The sequence below is a fragment of the Phocoena phocoena genome, chromosome 1 (genome assembly GCF_963924675.1).
Source record: "Phocoena phocoena chromosome 1, mPhoPho1.1, whole genome shotgun sequence".
Lineage (NCBI taxonomy): Eukaryota > Metazoa > Chordata > Mammalia > Artiodactyla > Phocoenidae > Phocoena > Phocoena phocoena.
In genome coordinates this window covers 141,584,433-141,606,955 of record NC_089219.1, presented here as the reverse complement: position 1 = coordinate 141,606,955, position 22,523 = coordinate 141,584,433, and the positions used below count along the sequence as shown (strand labels likewise).

Here is a 22,523-nt window from a genome sequence, read left to right as displayed (position 1 = left end):
TGAAAAACTGAAAGCATTTCCACCAAGATCAGGAACAAGACAAGGATGTCCACTCTTGCCACTTTTATTCAACATAGTTGTGGAAGCCATAGCCACAGCAATCAGAGAAGAAAAAGAAATTAAAGGAATACAAATCGGAAAAGAAGAAGTAAAACTGTCACTGTTTGCAGATGACATGATACTACACATAAAGAATCCTAAAGATGCCACCAGAAAACTGCTAGAGCTAATCAATGAATTTGGTAAAGTTGCAGGATACAAAATTAATGCACAGAAATCTCTTGCATTACTGTACATTAATGATGAAAAATCTGAAAGAGAAATTAAGGAAACACTCCCATTTACCACTGCAACAAAAAGAAAAAAATACCTAGGAATAAACCTACCTAGGGAGACAAAAGACTTATATGCAGAAAACTATAAGACACTGATGAAAGAAATTAAAGATGATACCAACAGATGGAGAGATATACCATGTTCTTGGATTGGAAGAATCAATATTGTAAAAATGACTCTACTACCCAAAGCAATCTACAGATTCCGTGCAATCCCTATCAAACTACCAATGGCATTCTTCACAGAATTAGAACAAAAATTTTTACAATTCGTATGGAAACACAAAAGACCCCAAATAGCCACAGCAATCTTGAGAAAGAAAAATGGAGTTGGAGGAATCAGGCTTCCTGACTTCAAACTATACCACAAAGCTACAGTAATCAAGACAGTATGGTACTGGCACAAAAACAGAAATATAGATCAATATCTTGCGCCTGATAGATCTATCAGGTACAAGATAGAATGCCCAGAGATAAACCCACGCACATATGGGCACCTAATTTACAACAAAGGAGACAAAAACATACAACGGAGAAAAGACAGCCTCTTCAGTGAGGGGTGCTGGGAAAACTGGACAGCTACATGTAAAAGAATGAAATTAGAACACTTCTTAACACCATACACAAAAATAAACTCCAAATGGATCAGAGTTAAATGTAAGACCAGACACTATAAAACTCTTAGAGGAAAACAGAGGAAAAATACTCTTTGACATAAACCACAGTAAGATCTTTTTTGACCCACCTCCTAGAGTAACGGAAATAAAAACAAAAATAAACAAGTGGGATTTAATTAAACTTAAAAGCTTTTGCACAACAGAGGAAACCATAAACAAGACAAAAAGACGACCCTTAGAATGGGAAAAAATATTTACAAATGCAACAACAGACAAATGATTAATCTCCAAAATTTACAAACAGCTCATGGAGTTCAATATCAGAAAAACAAACCATCCAGTTAAAAAATGGGCGGAAGACCTAAACAGACATTTCATCAAGGAAGACATATAGATGGCCAAGAGGCACATGAAAAGATGCTCCACATCACTAATTATTAGAGAAACGCAAATGAAAACTACAATGAGATATCACCTCATGCTGGTCAGAATGGCCATTATGAAAACATTGAGAAACAATAAATGCTGGAAAGGGTGTTGTGAAAAGGGAACCCTCTTGCACTGTTGCTGGGAATGTAAATTGATACAGTCACTACGGAGAACAGTAAGGAAGTTCCTTAAAAAACTAAAAATAGGATTACCATATGACCCAGCAATACCACTATTGGGCATATACCCTGAGAAAACCATAATTCAAAAAGAGACATGTACCACAATGTTCATTGCAGCTCTATTTACAATAGCCAGGACATGGAACCAACCTAAATGTCCATCAACAGATAAATGGATAAAGAAGATGTGGCACATATATACAACAGAATAGTACTCAGCCATAAAAAGAAACAAAATTGAGTTATTTGTAATGAGGTGGTTAGACCTAGAGTCTGTCATACAGAGTGAAGTCAGAAAGAGAAATACAAATACCGTATGCTAACATATATATATATGGAATCTTTAAAAAAAATGGTACCGATCAATCTAGTTGCAGGGCAGGAATAAAGATGCAGACATAGAGAATGGACTAGTGGACATGGGGTAGGAGGGGGAAGCTGGGGCAAAGTGAGAGTAGCATCGAGATATATACACTACCGAATGTAAAATAGTTAGCTAGTGGGAAGCAGCAGCATAGCACAGGGAGGGAGATCAGCTGGGTGCTTTGCAATGACCTAGAGGGGTGGGATAGGGAGGATGGGAGCGAGGCTATAGAGGGAGGGAAAATGGGGACATATGTATGCATATGGCTGATTCACTTTGTTGTACAACAGAAACTAACACAGTATTGTGAAGCAATTATACTCCAGTAAAGATCTATTTAAAAAATAAAAAGGTTAGGGCTTCCCTGGTGGTGCAGTGGTTGACAGTCCGCCTGCTGATGCGGGGCACACGGGTTCGTGTCCTGGTCCGGGAAGATCCCACATGCCGCGGAGCGGCTGGGCCCGTGAGCCATGGCTGCTGAGCCTGCGCATCCGGAGCCTGTGCTCCACAACAGGAGAGGCCACAACAGTGAGAGGCCCGCGTACCGCAAAAAAAAAAAAAAAAAGGGTAAGTGAAGCTCAAGTTGTGCCCATAAAACTCACTTAAGATGAGAGAAGTCACCAGTGGTGAAGAAGCTTTGGGAAGAGTGTCAGGCACGAGACAAGCACAAGGTCAGGGAATAAATGTACTGGTACCAGAAAACAAGGCAAATGAGAGTACCAGGCACTAGGTAAGCAGCCAGGACAGCATCAATGACAAGCAAACATCAAAATGAAGCAGCTCCTCCTCAAGCCAAGAAGCCTTTTAAGTACTTCCGACTCCTGAGTGTGGTCAATTCGGACTCCAAGTGAATTAACATTGGGTGGATGGTAAACAGATTAACAAAACCAGTGGGAAAGGAAGCAGAAGTGATTATAGTACAAAATATGGAACTTGTACAGAGGAGCTGCTTAGAGAAGTAGCTTAGGGAAGGTACCGCCCACCAGGTGGTTTCAAATCGCAGCTCCACTATTTCTTAGTCTATAACCTTGGAAAATGATTTTACCTACCCCAGTTTAAATTTCCCCAGGAACAAAAGGGCGATAACATATCCTATCTCACGTTGTTAAAAGAAAGAATCATTATTAATCATTTAACGTGTAGCAATCACCCAACTATAAACTATCAACGATCATAAATATTGTATAGTTAATTTATTAAATCATAGTTCTGGAGTTTAATGTATCTAATGTTAGTTTCAATTTTGGCTTCTGCATACAGTCTGTTGGATTTATCATGCTAGATCCTCTGTGATCCCCTAAATATTTGTGTGCAAGCACTTTGAGGACTGCACAGGGTTAAAGCGCGGTACAGCTCTGTTGTCACTTACAGGTGGATATGGCTGTGTGCACACATTATTTTGAAAATATAAAAGTTACAAACAGATTGACCATCTTGTTCTGACACCTATTCTATAAAATTATTCTAGTTCCTTTAGTGATAATTAAATCTATCCCCACCATGGCAACTCTTGCATTAGATTAGTCAAACTGAGATTTTCTTTCCTAAAATGGCTGAACATACTGTTTTGGTTCTACCAAACCACAAAACATGAAACCACAGTCTAAGTCTAAAACATCACCCTCTGTGGTGTGGAATGCTGCAAATAAAGTCACTGCCAGGCCAACTTTTTGTTTGATGTAGCCAATCTTCTTCTCTTCCAATTGACACCCTTTTAAAAAAGGATGAAAAGCATTGGTAACATTCCCTGAACATTGACCTGAAATGTCCATAACGGAGACTCACTACAAGAAGCTAGAACTCATGAATAACATTAAATGATCTTTTTATGATTATTTTTTGATCTAGTATTGTTTATGTGAAATAACAGGCCCACAAAAACAAACTGAAAGTCTAACTATTTACATGATATGGATAAAAGCAAGTTTTTCTTCTTAAGTCATATCTACTTAAATTTATGCCCAGTAGTTTTGGAACTCAAATTAATAATCTGATGCACCACTAATAGTAGTACTTAAATTGTCTCAAGCCCTTTTATAAAAAAAAATCAAGTTGAAACAGTGACTATCGTATTAAAAGCACAATGCTTAATCTTAAATGCTATACCACTATTATATATGCATTTCTATATTATTTTTCAAGACTCAAAGAATCAAAGTGACCATTCAGTTTGTAAAGTTACTATTCACCTATTTGATACATGTCAATGAAGCAGCTTTGGAGGAAAAGCAGTAACTGCTGACATACTGAATGCACATAGACGATAATACCTCATTTCATCTTTACAACCAACCAATCAGGTAGGTACTGTTAAAAGTCAGGGAGAAAACCCAGTCCCTTTCTAGAGCTCATTCTCTTAAACACTATATAAATTCTAGGGAAAACTTGTTCTTTTGTTTGTTTGCTTTTAAACCTAATAGCAATAATCACAACTATCACTGCAACTGTGATTTGCACGGTGCTTGGCAGTTACATCCTCTATCTGCTAGGATATGTAACAATAGTTTTATGTGGACAGAAAAGGTCTAGTCAAACTTTGTAAGCTACAATGATCAGAATTCTAATGGTGAATAAGGAAATAGTTAAGGCATAGCAGAAACATGAATGGTACTGATGTTAATATTAAGTTATTTGGCAACTTTTAACAATGATCAAGGTTACAGTAAGCAAACAATAGAGTTTATGTTAGTAGTTCCATCAGGACAATTACTGGAATAAAAGTTAAGGAAGCCATTGTTTTAGAAAGGGTCGTTGAGAGTGAAGATCTTGAATATGAGTGGAGATAAAACAAAATTCAGTTCAAGGAATAAGGGATAAATATAAAACTTTTGTTAGGATGTTTCCTATCTACTCCAAGTCACTCCAGCACAGACAGACCTAACCCTTATATGGTTTGTCACTAATCCGAAGAGAGAACCTGGAAAGTTCAGAAGCTAAAAAGATTTTCAAGAAGACAGTAAGTAAGCAAAGAAACATGTAAGATGTTTAGATTTTCTACAGTCTTGGAGGGGTTGAGGGTGTCATTCCCTTTTTGTTGGGCTATTTCACTCTTCCTTCTAGAGCTAGACAACTCTACAAGAACATTGGGTGAACAGAAAATATCTGTGCAGGAAAGAGAGAGAAGCAAAACTAGAAAATGTTGAGAAGTGAAACTTTGTATATTTCTTGAAAACAAGAATTCTGTATCTAATCACCCTCTTCATTTGGGCCTTATATTTCTAAAAGCATTTCTTGTATTTCATACTCTGCTGGTAGATTCAGAGACCCTCCACCCAGAGATTCCAATCTTATTTCCAAGGCACTTCTCTTAATAACCACAGAGTTTAGTCATGGTTCAAACGCATCTTGCTGTGCCCTAGACAGATTCTACAGTGGTCTTTGTGGCCATTTTCAGCTTTGTTGATTCTACCCCAAGGGCATAATCACCAAGAATGCAGAGTGTTCACCAGACAGCCTAGGGGCATGGGGATCATAAAAGATCCCAGCTGGAAAAAAATTTTCCTTTATATGAAAAAAAATACGAAGCTTAGAGGGTCATGATTTTCATTTAAAGAGCAAAGATAGTAGAACTAAAATGTTTTGTGTTAACTTTATTCTAAATAAAAAATGCATTTTTCTTTATAGTTCTTAACTTTTGTTTAAAAAAAACAGCTTTGGCATGAAAATCATCATGCGTAAATGAAAATACAATTTAATGAAATGTCATATTTTATAAATTTAAGTGATGCAAACATTTGACTTATCTGTTAAAATTAAGCTGCCAGGTTCTTTTCCACATGAAACAAGCTCTGTTTTATTTCATGTGTTACCAAACTGTGTAATTTTATTTTTCAAGAAACATGAGATGGAGAGATGAAGGAGGGAGGGCCAAACTTCTTGAGTAATCCGACCTAAGTTGTCATGCACATGCTGTATCATTCACATTGTGATTGACATTTATTTGTAGTTTGTACTTTGTTTTATACATAGAGGAGTCATTGCTAGTGAATTTTTTAAAAGAAGTAAGATAACAATCTGCTACCTTTGCTGTCATCAACATCTCCAAATTATGGTCTAGGGCCAAAGTCTAAGTTTTGGCTTCCAGATGTTAATACTTAGGAATTTGGTGTCCAAATGGATGACTCCTGATAGGAAAATGTTTGGCAACAGATGATAGACCAGTGAAGCCTACAGTTTCTGAAATCAAACAACCTAGATTCAAATATCTAGGCTCTGTCCCTCCACAGCTCTTGACCCTGGTCAAGTAGCTTAGCCTTTTTAAGCTTCCATTTCCTTACCTATATAACAGAGAAAATTATAGTATCTTCCTCTTAAGATTGTTATGAGGGTTTAATGATATAATGCATATACAAGTTCTTAGCACAGTGCATGGTAAATAGAAAAAAACTTGGTACATGCTAACTACCATTATTATATTAATAATCTGAAATGCTAACTCTAATTTTGCCATTCTGACAAATATTTCCACCAACTGCTTCAAAGTTATTAGTGTCAAAAAATACCAGGTCAATTTCAATACAAACTTGTCTATCAGAGACCGGATGCTTACAGCCAACATCCAGAGTTATCTTGCCAGTTGCTCTTCCGGCATCATTGACAGCAACACAGGTATAATCACCAGCATCCAGATCTTGAGTTTCTTGAATCTTCAAAAGTCCCAAGAGAGGGTCAATGATGAGAAATGGGGAGGGCCTCAACTCAAGATCCCCTAAGTCAAAACAAAGCGGAGAACGTTAAACAGTTAGATGTTTACATAGTTTGCTATTGGTTTGATTGCACAACTTCTGAAGAAAACGATTGTAAAGTTTTTAAATACAAGTGTCTTGCACAGTGCAGACACTTAAACAATGTTTATGCAATGAAAGAATGAAGTGTTTCTTGGTAATGAGCTGACTTATTAGTCTGTATAATTCCACAGGCTAATCTAGAGTCAAAAATCAGGTCCTAAATGAATTACGTACAAATATTTCCTACCATATATGTACCTAAATGAGAACAAACTCTTTGAAGCTATGTTGGGGGACTGGGAAAGAGTGGCAGCTGTCACTGTGGCTGTGTTAGGTAAGAAGGGAATGGGAAGATGAAGGTTGAAATGAGGTTTTTACCATCTTTGTGGCAGGATGAATTTCAATTACCCAGGAAATGCTCCAGAGACTATGGGTGTTCTTATAGTTTGGCTAATGACCAGGTTTCTGGTTGGCTGAATGTTCTCAGTCAGATTTTGTCTTGTGAAAGGTATGAGCTGCCTGAGAGGTTTCTAAGGATGGCTCGGGAAGTAGGAACCATAGCTGGCTAGAGAGGGTAGGGAAGAGCTTGCTGAGAGAAGAGAAAGAATGGATGAGGAACTCTTGACAATGGCCAGAGAGGAGTATTGCTATATAAATCTCCCAGGATACCTCTATTAAACCTGTATTAGGCATCAAAGTTCTTTAAGCTGGAGTTAGAGGTTTTTTTGGAAGAAGCAGGCAGGGGATAAATGAGTGGAGGATGGAACCTGATACCGAATTTGACCTCGGTATGAGGGTAGAATGACCCAAGAAAGATGAGTTATTTCTGGGTTACCTGTCCCTGCAGTGCCTCAGATCTCCTGAGAACCATTTCTATTTGAAGGCAGGCAATGCCTCAACAAATCTCTAAGTTGGGTTAGCCTTTCCTTAGGCTTCCCTTCCTCCAAGGTTTCCCCTCATCGAAGAATGAATTTCACCAGGATGACAAATATCATAAAAAATTACCTAGTCCATATCTTTTTTGTTTGTTTTTGTAAAGGGTGATGTCAAACTCTTTGTGGGGATCCTAAAAAATTCCAGGAGGTTTAAGGGCCATTGCCTTAGGGTTTCACAGCATGCCCAGATGTCAAGTCTGAAGAGGTACTCTCCAAAATGCCATATACTACCTTAGCCATGTGCCCTGGGACTAAGGACTGTGGAAGTAACTCCCTTAGCTTTTAACAGGCTAAAAAGCCAGAGCTAGTAATTCTCTAGGACACTACATAAAGCATCCACCAACAGACTCAGAGCAACAAACAATTCTCCTTTTGTTTTTATTTGGGGAGGAGAAGAGGTCAAAGGAGCCATAAATTTAAAAACAAAAAAATTACATTAGCAACTGTCAGTGCCAAAAATAAAGTATTTTTCAGCATTCCAACATTTAAAACCCCAATCATCCTTTTAAGCTTGCTACTGGATACCACGCGAGAATGAGAGAAGCAACTAAAGCCTTGTCTATGTGCCTCTGGGAAACTTTCATAAGTAAAAGCAGATGATGTTGACATAAACTTTCCTCCCTCTAGGGGAGGATGCAATGTGACCAAGCTGTTCATCAAGCATTAAAATGTTTGGACTAAAATGCATTTAGACTTTTGGATTTTACTTCTCCTTTACTTCTTCTGTATATGTCAGAGCACATACAGGATGAAATAAAGACTAAAAAGCTACTTTTTGCTAGTAGCTTTTTTTTTTTTAAATAAAAGTGTTTAAGGAATAGCAGTAATGAAACAAAATATAAATTGGAAAACACTATGTCAAGTTTGCATTTTGATCACATTTTGGTCATCTCTCTTGATTTCTACTGAACAATTAGTAATCAAATTATTGAGAAGCCATAGAGAAATACAGAACTTTGAGATGAAAATGACTGAGGAAGTATATACTTTTAATATTAGATAAGATTAGAAGAATGTTTACATACATAGTAAAATATATAAACTTGGCTGACAATCTATTCTAGGATTGAACAATCATTACCATTAAGGAGGATTCTTTCTGCTTTAGTTTAAATTCAATTCTGGCCTCTGTGGATGCAAAGACTAACAGAGAGATCATTATCCCTGACATAAGACCCTTTAAATTGTTGAAGGTTGTTTAGTGGTTCTCAAAAATGTTTGTCTCAAGACCTTTTTATACTCTTAAAAATTATTGGGGACTTTAATGAATTTTTGTTTATGTGGATTATATTTATTTGTACTTCGCATTTTAGAAAGGAAACTGAAAAATTTTAAAACATATGTATTTATTTTCTAATAACTCACGACATTTTAACATAAATGTATTTTATAAAAAAAAATTTCCCTGAACAAGAAAAACTTAGTGAGAAAAGTGGCATTGTTTCACATTTTTGCAAATCTCTAGAATGTCTAGCTTAATAGAAGAGAGCTGAGTGTTCATTTTTGCTTCTGCATTCACTTTATTGGACATCACATATCATGTAGCTGAGATGAGTGTGAAAAAGCCAAATAACATCTTAGTATCATCAGGAAAATAATTTTGATCTCATGGATTCCCTGAAAAGAATTGTGGGGAACCTCCAGGGATTCCCAACTACACTTTAGCAACAACAGATCTAAAGAAACAAATTCAATTTCTTTACTATTTTACCAGAAATATTCTTTATACGACATTTTAATAGTGTCCCTGATTCTTCTCTGAACCCACTTTATGTTGCTCATTTCTAAAATCTAAAATTTTGGGGGGCATTTGTATGTGTGAAATTCCTTTTCTCAAATGGTCTGAATGAAATACAATTTATTAATGAATGATGGTTGCCAAGGGCTGCAGGGCAGGAGAAATGGGGAGCTGCTGTTCAACAGGCATAAAGTTTCAATCATACAAGATGAGTACGTTCTAGAGATTTGCTGTACAACAGTGCCTAGAGGTAACAATAGTGTACTGTATGCTTAAAAATTTGTTAAGAAGGTAGAGCTCATGTGTTCTTACCATAAATAAAAAATAAACAAATGACCACCTACTTTATTCAATAAGAACTGCCTGAAAAAAAAGCTATGAACAAAAAGTTATTCTTACGGTTAGGGAAAGAACTATTCTTTCCCCCTGTGGTTTCCATAAGGTAGGATCTTCCTAACCTTGCTGCTGTCTCATCCCCAGCAGAGGTGGCAAAGAAACGTCCAGCTCCCTCCTCGTCCCTTTCTTTTTGGAGCCAGTGTGCATGTAGAAGAGTTTGTCCCCTGGCTTTTCTCTTTATGATCCAGATTCTGCTTATGGAATAAATTGCCTGCCTGGGACTGGGAGAAGAAGTGATACTGGGGTTCAGGGCAGCTCTGCATATTGGAGATGAACATCAATCGAAGCAGGTCCTCCAACATGATCTGTCAGTGCTTAATGCCCACATGCTAGCTCTGTTGGTGCATAACTCGAACAGAGAAATGGGATATGATTTACTAGGCGCACTGAACTCCAGTGTCTCTGGTTGAGAAAAGAAACTACTAGGCAGTCAATTCTAGAATCTTCCATGTGGTGGCTGCATAGCTCCCTAACTCCTCATTCACCTCCCAAGCCATTTGTGGGACCAAAGCTGACATACAGACTATTCAGGAGAGTAGCACCTATTTGGGAGAATAAAAGTCTTTCTCTCTGTGACTCAGCTATTTACAGGCAGAGAAATCAGCAGGTTCCATTACTTTAAAGACTTTTTTTATTATTAACATAAACTACTGATTGATATTTTTCTGGATTTATTTAATTAAGATGTGAGTTTGAAACTTTTATCTACTTCATTTGTAAGTTAAAGATTTAAGTTTTTCAATTAAGGAAAATTAGTTGTTGTTGACTGAAACCTAATTAAGAAGCAAATCGAGAAATGCTTTCTTTTCAGAGAAAACATGAAGACTAAATCATTTAACATGGAAAACTATGAAAGTGACGCTATCTCCTAGTTTCCCTCCCTATTTTTGATTTGTATTATTGAAAAGTATTTGTTTTCCACATAAAGCCTTTCCTTTTCACCTCGTGTTCCCTAAGAGTTTGAACCCGAGGTGAATTCACAATTTTGTAATTATGACATCAACCTGTTGCTATGGGAATGTCTGTGATTTAACAAACAGAATCATAACAATAGTGCTTTGTACTATTTAGCATTTTTCATCTGAAGATTAAAGAGTATTTTGCAAACAGCATCTCAATAATCCTAGCAACCTCCCTCTTAGGCTGTTTGTGGGGATTTTTCTTTCTCATAGATTGGAAAAACTAAGAGAAAAACAGAAGCAGGACATTTTAGACAGATATCTACTGTCAGCATTTGAGCGTAGACCAGGACCCAAGGGCATTCTCACCAAGGACAAACAGCACATTACTGTTATTTTATTATAGAATCACAGAGGTAGAATCTTTATATCACAGAGGCAGATAATTTCTATACTTGATATAAACAGCTACCATGCATGATGAAGCTGACCATAAAATACGTTTGTCTTTCAGTCAAATGTCATTCAGCTGTAATTTTCGAGGTATGTCTTTATTTGAGCTCTTTATAGAAAGCGTCCTGGAGAATCTAGAAAACTTCCTAATTGTGAGAGCCTAAGCAAAGTGAACTGAAATAAGTGAAGCTATTTTAAACATTAACTGAGTATTCTTGGACAATTTTCTACAGGAAACAATCCTAAACTAATAAAGAGAACGTTCAGCTGGATTAGCACAGGCGAAGTTTTCCTGCTTTGATTTTCACAGTCCTATAATCCACACCAGATGTCAAATGCTGAAATTCAGAGTGCAGAATTTTGAACTATCGTCTCTAGTGAGACCATAAGCACATTTTATGGAGCTGCTAAGTCACACACCAAAATAAATTTTTAACAAACTATCTTTATCTAAAAGAGAAAACAATACTAAATGAACCAGACATGAACATACTTAAGAAATGTACCTTTGAACCACTTAACCTGAGGTGGAGGAACACCAGACGTTTTACATTCCATAACTGTTGTATCCCCAAGGGCAACCAAGAGCTCACTCTGAATTACGATCAACTTCGGGGCTTCTGAAAACAATAAACATGCAAATAATTAAGGCCTTGCACAATGCCACTTACATCTTGTTTCTGTTTACTAAATGAACCAATAATAATAAAAAAAAAACTTATTATTTACGTGCTTGTGGCTATCTCAGTTTTTACAAACAGAAATAAACTCTTATGATGTATATGCACACAGATGTGTGTGATGAAAAGATCATCTATAAGGCCAAAAGAATATTAGGAAAAAATAATTCTGATGAAACAGTGTCCAAAAATTTAGGAAATTAATTGATGCACATTTTCTAGGTGATGCACATTTCAGTTAATCGATGCACATTTTCTACGTGACTTTAAGGATATTCATGTCTATCTACAGAGAGACGGTTGTAGTCTAAGGCTAAAATTTGCATCTATAAAAAGTAGAGTCTCCCACTTTTAACTCTGTTTTTCCCTTTGATGTTAAATACAGACATTCTCTAAGTTTCTCTCCTTGGCTCTGATTCACGCCTTTGCCTAATGCTTTAGTTCATGCACATATTTTTCTCTTAATTGAACATTTTAGGACTTCCTAACTTCAACTGAGGTAGTTTTAAACAAAGCCAAGAGTTAATTTCTCAAATATCATGTTACTCCTTGGCTAGAAAACTTTGGTGATTGCATTTCATAATTCCCTAAAATCATAAACTGGTGCATGGCTTTCTTTTGAACTTCACGCTCCATTACACCTCCTTACTTATCACAAGGTATGGAGCTACACTGGTACTCCAAAACGTGCCCTATTTCCTCCCATCTTCCTGCTTTTGCTAAAGTTTCTTCCTCTACCTGAAATGCCCTTTGCCACAACTTTTCAAATCCCACTCATTCTTCCGGGCTGAGCTTAAATCCTCTCTCCTTTAAGAAGTGTTTGCAAATTCCCCAGTCAGAATTAATCTTCCCCTCCACCAACCTTCTACTTTTGCACTTATTTGTCTGCCTTATATTTATTTACATATATCCACTCCCATTATTCACACTCTTGAAAAGTAAGGACCTCATGACATACATTTTTTATTCTACATTCCACAGTCTCTAGCACAGCATTTTACATAATTTGGGTGATTACTAAGTTAAATAAATGGGTGGAATATTTTGGTTTCTTTGTGAATGAACCCAAATTCATTTCTGCAATGCAGAATCTGTTTCAATCCCCATTCCCAACTGTTGGTTCCCTCTCCACATGGCTGTTCTACGAACGTTTTTAATTGTCATCTCTAAATCTGAGCCCATCTTCCCTTCTAAACTTATTTACCACGTGCCTTCCTCATTTCTATAAATGAGACTTCTTCCCAGGCTTTTAGGTCCAGTATTTGTGACATTTTTGTTACCTCCTTCATCTATACACACCATCTACAATTCTCAATCTTTTTTTTAACATCTTTATTGGAGTATAATTGCTTTACAATGGTGTGTTAGTTTCTGCTTTATAACAAAGTGAATCAGTTATACACACACATATGTTCCCATATCTCTTCCCTCTTGCATCAATTCTCAACCTTTATTGTGGCTCTTTTACACTCCTTCCTTGCCACTGCCAATTTTGTTACCTTACTATGAATGATGAAGAAAAATGAGAGAAAGGGTAGATTGCTAGTCATTAATTATTCACAGTTTACAAAATGACACTGAGCATATAACCCTTGTCCTTTATTTGTCTAAGAAAGACCAAAGTAAAAGAAATATTGGGGCTTCCCTGGTGGCGCAGAGGTTGGGAGTCCGCCTGCAGATGCAGGGGACACGGGTTCGTGCCCCGGTCCGGGAAGATCCCATAGGCCATGGAGTGGCTGGGCCCGTGAGCCATGGCTGCTGAGCCTGCGTGTCCGGAGCCTGTGCTCCAAAACGGGAGAGGCCACAACAGTGAGAGGCCCGCAAACGACAAAAAAAAAAAAAGAAAAGAAAGATTGTATTCTATATTACATATTATTAGAATATATGATTATGTATTATAATAGATTTGATTATACTGTATATGTTAGAATGTATTATATTCTACTATATTATGGAATATTAGAGTATAGAATAAGTTGTCATAAAGTATATCTTCAATAAATGCTTCAGTTTGGAGGGGAAAAACTGAAGATGAAAAGCAAAATGTAATACCTAGATAGGTGACAGAAATGTTGTAAATATTTAATTATAACAGAAATATTATAACGTTTCATATGAATAAATATATTTATACATATATATATATAAATTCATATATATATATGAACATAACTGGAAAATGTAAAATGAAAGTTGAGGTAGAGAGGAGGAAGATGGCGGAAGAGTAACATGTGCAGATCACCTTCCTCCCAACCAACACATCAGAAATACATCTACATGTGGAACTGCTCCTATAGAACACCTACTGAATGCTGGCAGAAGACCTCAGACTTCCCAAAAGGCAAGAAACTCCCCACGTACCTGAGTATGGCAAAAGAAAAAAGGAAAAACAGAGACAAAAGAATAGGGATGGGACCTGCACCAGTTGGAGGGAGCTGTGAAGGAGGAAAGGTTTCCACACACTAGGAAGCCCCTTCGCGGGCACAGACTGCGGGTGGCAGAGGGGGTAAGCTTTGGAGCCGCGGAGGAGAGCACAGCAACAGGGGTGCGGAGGGCAAAGCGGAGAGATTGCCGCACAGAGGATCGGTGCTGACCAGCACTCAACAGCCCGAGAGGCTTGTCTGCTCACCCGCCGGGGCGGGCGGGGGCTGGGAGCTGAGGCTCGGGCTTCGGTCAGAACGTAGGGAGAGGACTGGGGGTGGCGGCGTGAACACAGCCTGAAGGGGTTCATGCACCACAGCTAGCCGGGAGAGAGTGCGGGAAAAAGTCTCCAACTGCCAAGAGGCGAAAGACTTTTTCTTCCCTCTTTGTTTCCTGGTGCATGACGAGAGAGGATTAAGAGCACCACTTAAAGGAGCTCCAGAGACGGGCACAAGCCATGGCTAACAGCGCGGATCCAAGAGACCGGCATGAGATGCTAAGGCTGCTGCTGCTGCCACCAAGAAGCCTGTGTGCGAGCACAGGTCACTATCCCCACCTCCCCTCCCGGGACACTGTGCAGCCTGCCACTGCCAGGGTCCCGTGATCCAGTGACAACTTCCCTGGGAGAACGCAGGCACGCCTCAAGCTGGTGCAATGTCACGCTGGCCTCTGCTGCTGCAGGCCCACCCCACACTCCGTGCCCCTCCCTCCCCCCGCCCTGAGTGAGCCAGAGCCCCCGAATCAGTGGCTCCTTTAACCCCCTCCTGGCTGAGCAAAGAATAGACGCCCTCCGGTGACCTACACGTAGAAGCGGGGTCAAATCCAAAGCTGAACCCCGGGAGCTGTGCGAATAAAGAGAAAGGGAAATCACTCCCAGCAGCCTCAGAAGCAGCGGATTAAAGCTCCACAATCAACTTGACGTACCCTGCATGTGTGGAATACCTGAATAGACAATGAATCATCCCAAATTGAGGAGGTGGACTTTGAGAGCAAGATATATTATTTTTTCCCCTTTTCCTCTTTTTGTCAGTGTGTATGTGTATGCTACTGTGTGAGATTTTGTCTGTAGAGCTTTGCTTTCACCATTTGTCCTAGGGTTCTGTCCATCCGATTTTGGGGTTTTTTTTTTTTTTACTTTAAGAGAAATTTTTTCTTAATAATTATTTTTTATTTCAATAACTATTTTTTTTATCTTACTTTATTTCATTTTATCCTCTTTCTTTCGTTCTACTTTTTCTCCCTTTTATTCTGAGCCATGTGGATGAAAGGCTCTTGGTGCTCCAGCAAGGAGTCAGTGCTGACGCTCTGAGGTAAGAGAGCCAACTTCAGGACACTGGTCCACAAGTGACTTCCCAGCTCCACGTAATATCCAAAGGCAAAACTCTCCCAGAGATCTCCATCTCAATGGCAAGACCCAGCTTCACTCAACGACCAGCAAGCTACAGTGCTGGACACCCTATGCCAAACAACTGGTAAGACAGGAACACAGCCCCATCCATTAGCAGAGAGGCTGCCTAAAATCATAATAAGGCCACAGATATCCCAAAACACACCACCAGACGTGGACCTGCCCATCAGAAAGAAAACATCCAGCCTCATCCACCAGAACACAGGCACTACGCCCCTCCACCAGGAAGCCTACACAACCCACTGAAACAACCGTAGCCACTGGGGACAGACACCAAAAACAACAGGAACTGTTGTTCCTGCAGCCTGCAAAAAGGAGACCCCAAACACAGGAAGATAAGCAAAATGAGAAGACAGAAAAACACAGAGCGGATGAAGGAGCAAGGTAAAAACCTGCCAGACCTAACAAATGAAGAGGAAATAGGCAATCTACCTGAAAAGGAATTCAGAATAATGATAGTAAAGGTGATCCAAAATCTTGGAAATAGAATAGAGACAATGCAAGAAACATTTAACAAGGACCTAGAAGAACTAAGGAGAAAGCAAGCAATGATGAACAACACAACAAATGAAATTAAAAATACTCTAGAAGGGATCACTAGAAGACTAACTGAGGCAGAAAAACGGATAAGTGACCTGGAAGATAAAATAGTGGAAATAACTACTGCAGAGCAGAATAAAGAAAAAAGAATGAAAAGAACTGAGGACAGTCTCAGAGACCTCTGGGACAACATTAAACACACCAACATTCGAATTATAGGGGTCCCAGAAGAAGAAGAGAAAAAGAAAGGGACTGAGAAAATATTTGAAGAGATTATAGTTGAAGACTTCCCTAATAGGGAAAGGAAATAGTTAATCAAGTCCAGGAAGCACAGAGAGTCCCATACAGGATAAAACCAAGGAGAAACATGCCAAGACACATATTAATCAAACTATCAAAAATTAAATACAAAGAAGACATATTAAAAGCAGGAAGGGAAAAACAACAAAAAACACACAAGGGAATCCCCATAAGGTTAACAGCGGATCTTTCAGCAGAAACTCTGCAAGCCAGAAGTGAGTGGCAGGACATATTTAAAGTGATGAAGGAGAAAAACCGTCAACCAAGATTACTCTACCCAGCAAGGATCTCATTCAGATTTGATGGAGAAATTAAAACCTTTACAGACAAGCAAAAGCTGAGAGAGTTCAGCACCACCAAACCAGCTTTACAACAAATGCTAAATGAACTTCTCTAGGCAAGAAACACAAGAGAAGGAAAAGACCTACAATAACGAACCCAAAACAATTAAGAAAATGAGAATAGGAACATACATATCGATAATTACCTTAAATGTAAATGGATTAAATGCTCCCACCATAAGACACAGACTGGCTGAATGGATACAGAAACAAGACCCATATATATGCTGTCTAGAAGAGACCCACTTCAGACCTAGGGACACATACAGACTGAAAGTGAGGGGATGGAAAAAGATATTCCATGCAAATGGAAATTAAAAGAAAGCTGGAGTACCAATTCTAATATCAGAGAAAATAGACTTTAAAATAAAGACTATTACAAGAGACAAAGAAGGACACTACATAATGATCCAGGGATGGATCCAAGAAGAAGATATAACAATTGTAAATATTTATGCACCCAACACAAGAGCACCTCAATACATAAGGGAAATACTAACAGCCATAAAAGGGGATATCCACAGTAACACATTCATAGTAGGGGACTTTAACACCCCATTTTCACCAATGGACTGATTATCCAAAACAAAAATAAATAAGGAAACACAAGCTTTAAATGATACATTAAACAAGACAGACTTAATTGATATTTACAGGACATTCCATCCAAAAACAACAGAATACACATTTTTCTCAAGTGCTCATGGAACATTCTCCAGGATAGATCATATCTTGGGTCACAAATCAAGCCATGGTAAATTTAAGAAAATTGAAATTGTATCAAGTATCTTTTCTGACCACAACGCTATGAGACTAGATATCAATTACAGGAAAAGATCTGTAAAATATACAAACACATGGAGGCTAAACAATACACTACTTAAAAACGAAGTGAGCACTGAAGAAATCAAAGAGGAAATAAAAAAATACCTAGAAACAAATGACAATGGAGACACAATGACCCACAACCTATGGGATGCAGCATAAGCACTTCTAAGAGGGAAGTTTATAGCAATACAATCCTACCTTAAGAAACAGGAGACATCTCGAATAAACAACCTAACTTGCACCTAAAGCAATTAGATAAAGAAGAACAAAGAAACTCCAAATTTAGCAGATGGAAAGAAATCATAAAGATCAGATCAGAAATAAATGAAAAAGAAATGAAGGAAACGATAGCAAAGACCAATAAAACTAAAAGCTGGTTCTTTGAGAAGATAAACAAAATTGATAAACCATTAGCCAGACTCATCAAGAAAAATAGGGAGAAGACTCAAATCAACAGAATTAGAAATGAAAAAGGAGAAGTAACAACTGACACTGCAGCAATACAAATGATCATGAGAGATTACTACAAGCAACTCTATGCCAACAAAATGGACAACCTGGAAGAAATGGACAAATTCTTAGAAATGCACAACCTGCCAAGACTGAATCAGGAAGAAATAGAAAATATGAACAGACCAATCACAAGCAGTGAACTTGAAACTGTGATTAAAAATCTTCCAACAAGGGCTTCCCTAGTGGCACAGTGGTTGAGAGTTCCTCTGCCGATGCAGGGGACACGGGTTCGTGCCCCGGTCCAGGAAGATCCCACATGCCATGGAGCAGCTGGGCCCGTGAGCCATGGCCCCTGAGTCTGCGCGTCCAGAGCCTGTGGTCCGCAACGGGAGAGGCCACAACATTGAGAGGCCCGCGTACCACAAAAAAAAAAAAAAAAAATCTTCCAACAAACAAAAGCCCAGGACCAGATGGCTTCACAGGCAAATTCTATCCAACATTTAGAGAAGAGCTAACACCTGTCCTTCTCAAACTCTTCCAAAATATAGCAGAGGGAGGAACACTCCCAAACTCATTCTACGAGGCCACCATCACCCTGATACCAAAACCAGACAAAGATGTCACAAAGAAAGAAAACTACAGGCCAATATCGTTGATGAACATATATGCAAAAACTCTCAACAAAATACTAGCAAACAGAATCCAACAACACATTAAAAGGATCATACACCATGATCAACTAGGGTTTATTCCAGGAATGCAAGGCTTCTTCAGTATACGCAAGTAAATCAACGTGATACACCATATTAACAAATTGAAGGAGAAAAACCATATGGTCATCTCAATAGATGCAGAGAAAGCTTTCGACAAAATTCAACACCCATTTATGATAAAAACCCTGCAGAAAGTAGGCATAATATGTTCCTCAACATAATAAAGGCCATATATGACAAACCCATAGCCAACATCATCTTCAATGGTGAAAAACTGAAACCATTTCCACTAAGATCAGGAACAAGACAAGGTTGCCCACTCTCACCACTATTATTCAACATAGTTTTGGAAGTTTTAGCCACAGCAATCAGAGAAGAAAAGGAAATAAAAGGGATCCAAATTGGAAAAGAAGAAGTAAAGCTGTCACTGTGTGCAGATGACAGGATACTTTACATAGAGAGTCCTAAAGATGCTACCAGAAAACTACTAGAGCTAATCAATGAATTTGGTAAAGTATCAGGATACAAAATTAATGCACAGAAATCTCTGGCATTCCTATACATTAATGATGAAAAATCTGAAAGTGAAATGAAGAAAACACTCCCATTTACCACTGCAACAAAAAGAATAAAATATCTAGGAATAAATCTACCTAAGGAGACAAAAGACCTGCATGCAGAAAATTATAAGACACTGATGAAAGAAATTAAAGGTGATACAAATAGATGGAGAGATATACCATGTTCTTGGATTGGAAGAATCAACATTGTGAAAATGACTCTACTACCCAAAGCAATCTACAGATTCAATGCAATCCCTATCAAACTACCACTGGCATTTTTCACAGAAGTAGAACAAAAAATTTCACAATTTGTATGGAAACACAAAAGACCCCGAATAGCCAAAGCAATCTTGAGAACGAAAAACAAAGCTGGAGGAATCAGGCTCCCTGACTTCAAACTATACTACAAAGCTACAGTAATCAAGACAGTATGGTACTGGCACAAAAACAGAAATACAGATCAATGGAACAGGATAGAAAGCGCAGAGATAAACCCACACACATATGGTCACCTTATCTTTGATAAAGGAGGCAAGAATATACAGTGTAGAAAAGACAGCCTCTTCAATAAGTGGTGCTGGGAGAACTGGACAGGTACATGTAAAAGACAGCCTCTTCAATAAGTAGTGCTGGGAGAACTGGACAGGTACAGGTACATGTAAAACTGGACAGTACATGTAAAAGTATGAGATTAGAACACTCCCTAACACCATGCACCAAAATAAGCTCAAAATGGATTAAAGAGCTAAATGTAAGGCCAGAAACTATCAAACTCTTAGAGGAAAACATAGGCAGAACACTCTATGACATAAATCACAGCAAGATCCTTTTTGACCCACCTTCTAGAGAAATGGAAATAAAAACAAAAATAAACAAATGGGACCTAATGAAACTTAGAAGCTTTTGCACAGCAAAGGAAACCATAAACAAAACCAAAAGACAACCCTCAGAATGGGAGAAAATATTTGCAAATGAAGCAACTGAAAAAGGATTAATCTCCAAAATTTACAAGCAGCTCATGCAGCTCAGTAACAAAAAAATAAACAACCCAATCCAAAAATGGGCAGAAGACCTAAATAGGCATTTCTCCAAAGATATACAGACTGCCAACAAACACATGAAAGAATGCTCAACGTCATTAATCATTAAAGAAATGCAGATCAAAACTACAATGAGATATCATCTCACACCTGTCAGAATGGCCATCATCAAAAAATCTGCAAACAATAAATGCTGGAGAGTGTGTGGAGAAAAGAGAACCCTCTTTCACTGTTGGTGGGAAGGTAAATTGATACAGCCACTATGGAGAACAGTATGGAGGTTCCTTAAAATACTAAAAATAGAGCTACCATATGAGCCAGCAATCCCAATACTGGCATATAGCTTGAGAAAACCATAATTCAAAAAGTGTCGTGTACCAAAATGTTCATTGCAGCTCTATTTACAAGAGTCAGGAGATGGAAGCAACCTAAGTGTCCATCATGGGATGAATGGATAAAGAAGATGTGGCACATATATACAATGAATATTACTTAGCCATAAAAAGAAACGAAATTGAGATATTTGTAGTGAGGTGGATGGACCTAGAGTCTGTTACACAGAGTGAAGTAAGTCAGAAAGAGAAAGATAAATACCGTATGCTAACACATATATATGGAATCTAAGAATAAAAAAAAGTCATGAAGAACCTAGGGGTAAGATGGGAATAAAGACACAGACCTACTAGAGAATGGGCTTGAGGATATGAGGAGGGGGAAGGGTAAGCTGTGACAAAGTGAGAGAGTGCCATGGACATATATACAGTACCAAACGTAAAATACATAGCTAGTGGGAAGCAGCCGCATGGCACAGGGAGATCAGCTTGGTGGTTTGTGACCACCTAGAGGGGTGGGATAGGGAGGGTGGGAGGGAGGGAGACACAAGAGGGAAGAGATATGGGAACATATGTATATGTATAACTGATTCACTTTGTTATAAAGCAGAAACTAACACATCATTGTAAAGCAATTATACTCCAGTAAAGATGTTAAAAAAAAAAAGAAAGTTGAGGTAAACTCGGAAGGATACAGAATTTATTAATTTGTAAGTAAAATATTACAAAGAACAGATGAATCATGGAAGGATAGAACTCTGTGGACATTCTGGAACTCTTCCATAATCTGGAAGCTTCCTTGATTTCTGTTGATTACTGAAGCTATTCACTCCCTGAACTTTTAACTTAAATTAGTTACACTATTTGCTTTAATCAATGTGTGAAACGAACAATAAATTATACAACTGGGTATAACTCATTCCTAATATTAATTTTCAAAAAAGTACTTTTACATTGCTTGATGTGATATTCATACTATTTGTACTGCCTTTTAAACTGATTATACTTGCCAGTGTATCTGAGGGTAGAAGTCTGTTTATCCATCCCAGCTGAATTACTTGCCAGGCAACCATAGATCCCTGCATCTTTGGGAACTGCATTTTTGATAAATAAGATACCTTCTGAGGTCATCCTATACCTACAGACAAAAAGAAAATAAAATTGAAAATACTCTAATAATAGTATCAAGGAACTATAGCACCTTCCTTTCAAATATTTTAGAGTTATGTTTGTGGTGCTGATTGCAGAAATGATTAACATCATCATTTTATAAGCAGAAATGTTATAATGATAATAACAATAGGTCCCACATATCTAGTACTTGCCATGTATCAGGGCTGCTCTAGTACCTTTACATTTATCAATGTTTTGAATCTTCCTAACAACCCAATGAGTTAGATACTATTATCTCTGTTATACAGATGAGCAAAGAGGTTATACACCTTGCCCGGAGTCAGGGTTAGTAAAGGGAAGAAGTGGAATTTGCACCCAGGCAATCTTGCTCTGTGTGAACTTCTAAGCCAAACAGTTCCTCAAAATGAAAACCTGAGAGATGCAATGCCTCACATCTCAAGTGAGTCTGTGAAGAGACCAGGAATAGAATCTGGCTCACAGCTAAGCCCTTCTCCCCCTGCCAAACCCAGAGTAATGGAAGCCCGATGGCTGGAAACTTCATTGCTAATGCCCCTCGTGTTCAGTACTCTCTTTGAGCATAAGAGGATTCATTTTCTTTTAAAAGCATCCAGCAGAATAAAATACCTCTCAGTGTACGATAGTATAGCAGCAGCAAGCAGGAGTTACGAAGAATGTCTGCATACACTTTAATTAGA

General features: G+C 38.2%; 1 protein-coding gene across 1 annotated transcript in view; it reads right to left on the bottom strand.

Moving 5' to 3' along the window:
• HMCN1 (hemicentin 1) overlaps nucleotides 1–22,523 on the bottom strand; it is a 519,661-nt gene that overhangs the window by 275,594 nt on the left and 221,544 nt on the right. Inside the window, exons 13-15 of the mRNA XM_065885936.1 lie at nucleotides 21,705–21,832; nucleotides 11,582–11,695; nucleotides 6,477–6,635 (exon numbers count right to left, since the gene is read on the bottom strand). Coding sequence (XP_065742008.1) covers nucleotides 6,477–6,635; nucleotides 11,582–11,695; nucleotides 21,705–21,832 — 401 coding nt within the window. The remainder of the gene's footprint in view (nucleotides 1–6,476; nucleotides 6,636–11,581; nucleotides 11,696–21,704; nucleotides 21,833–22,523) is intronic.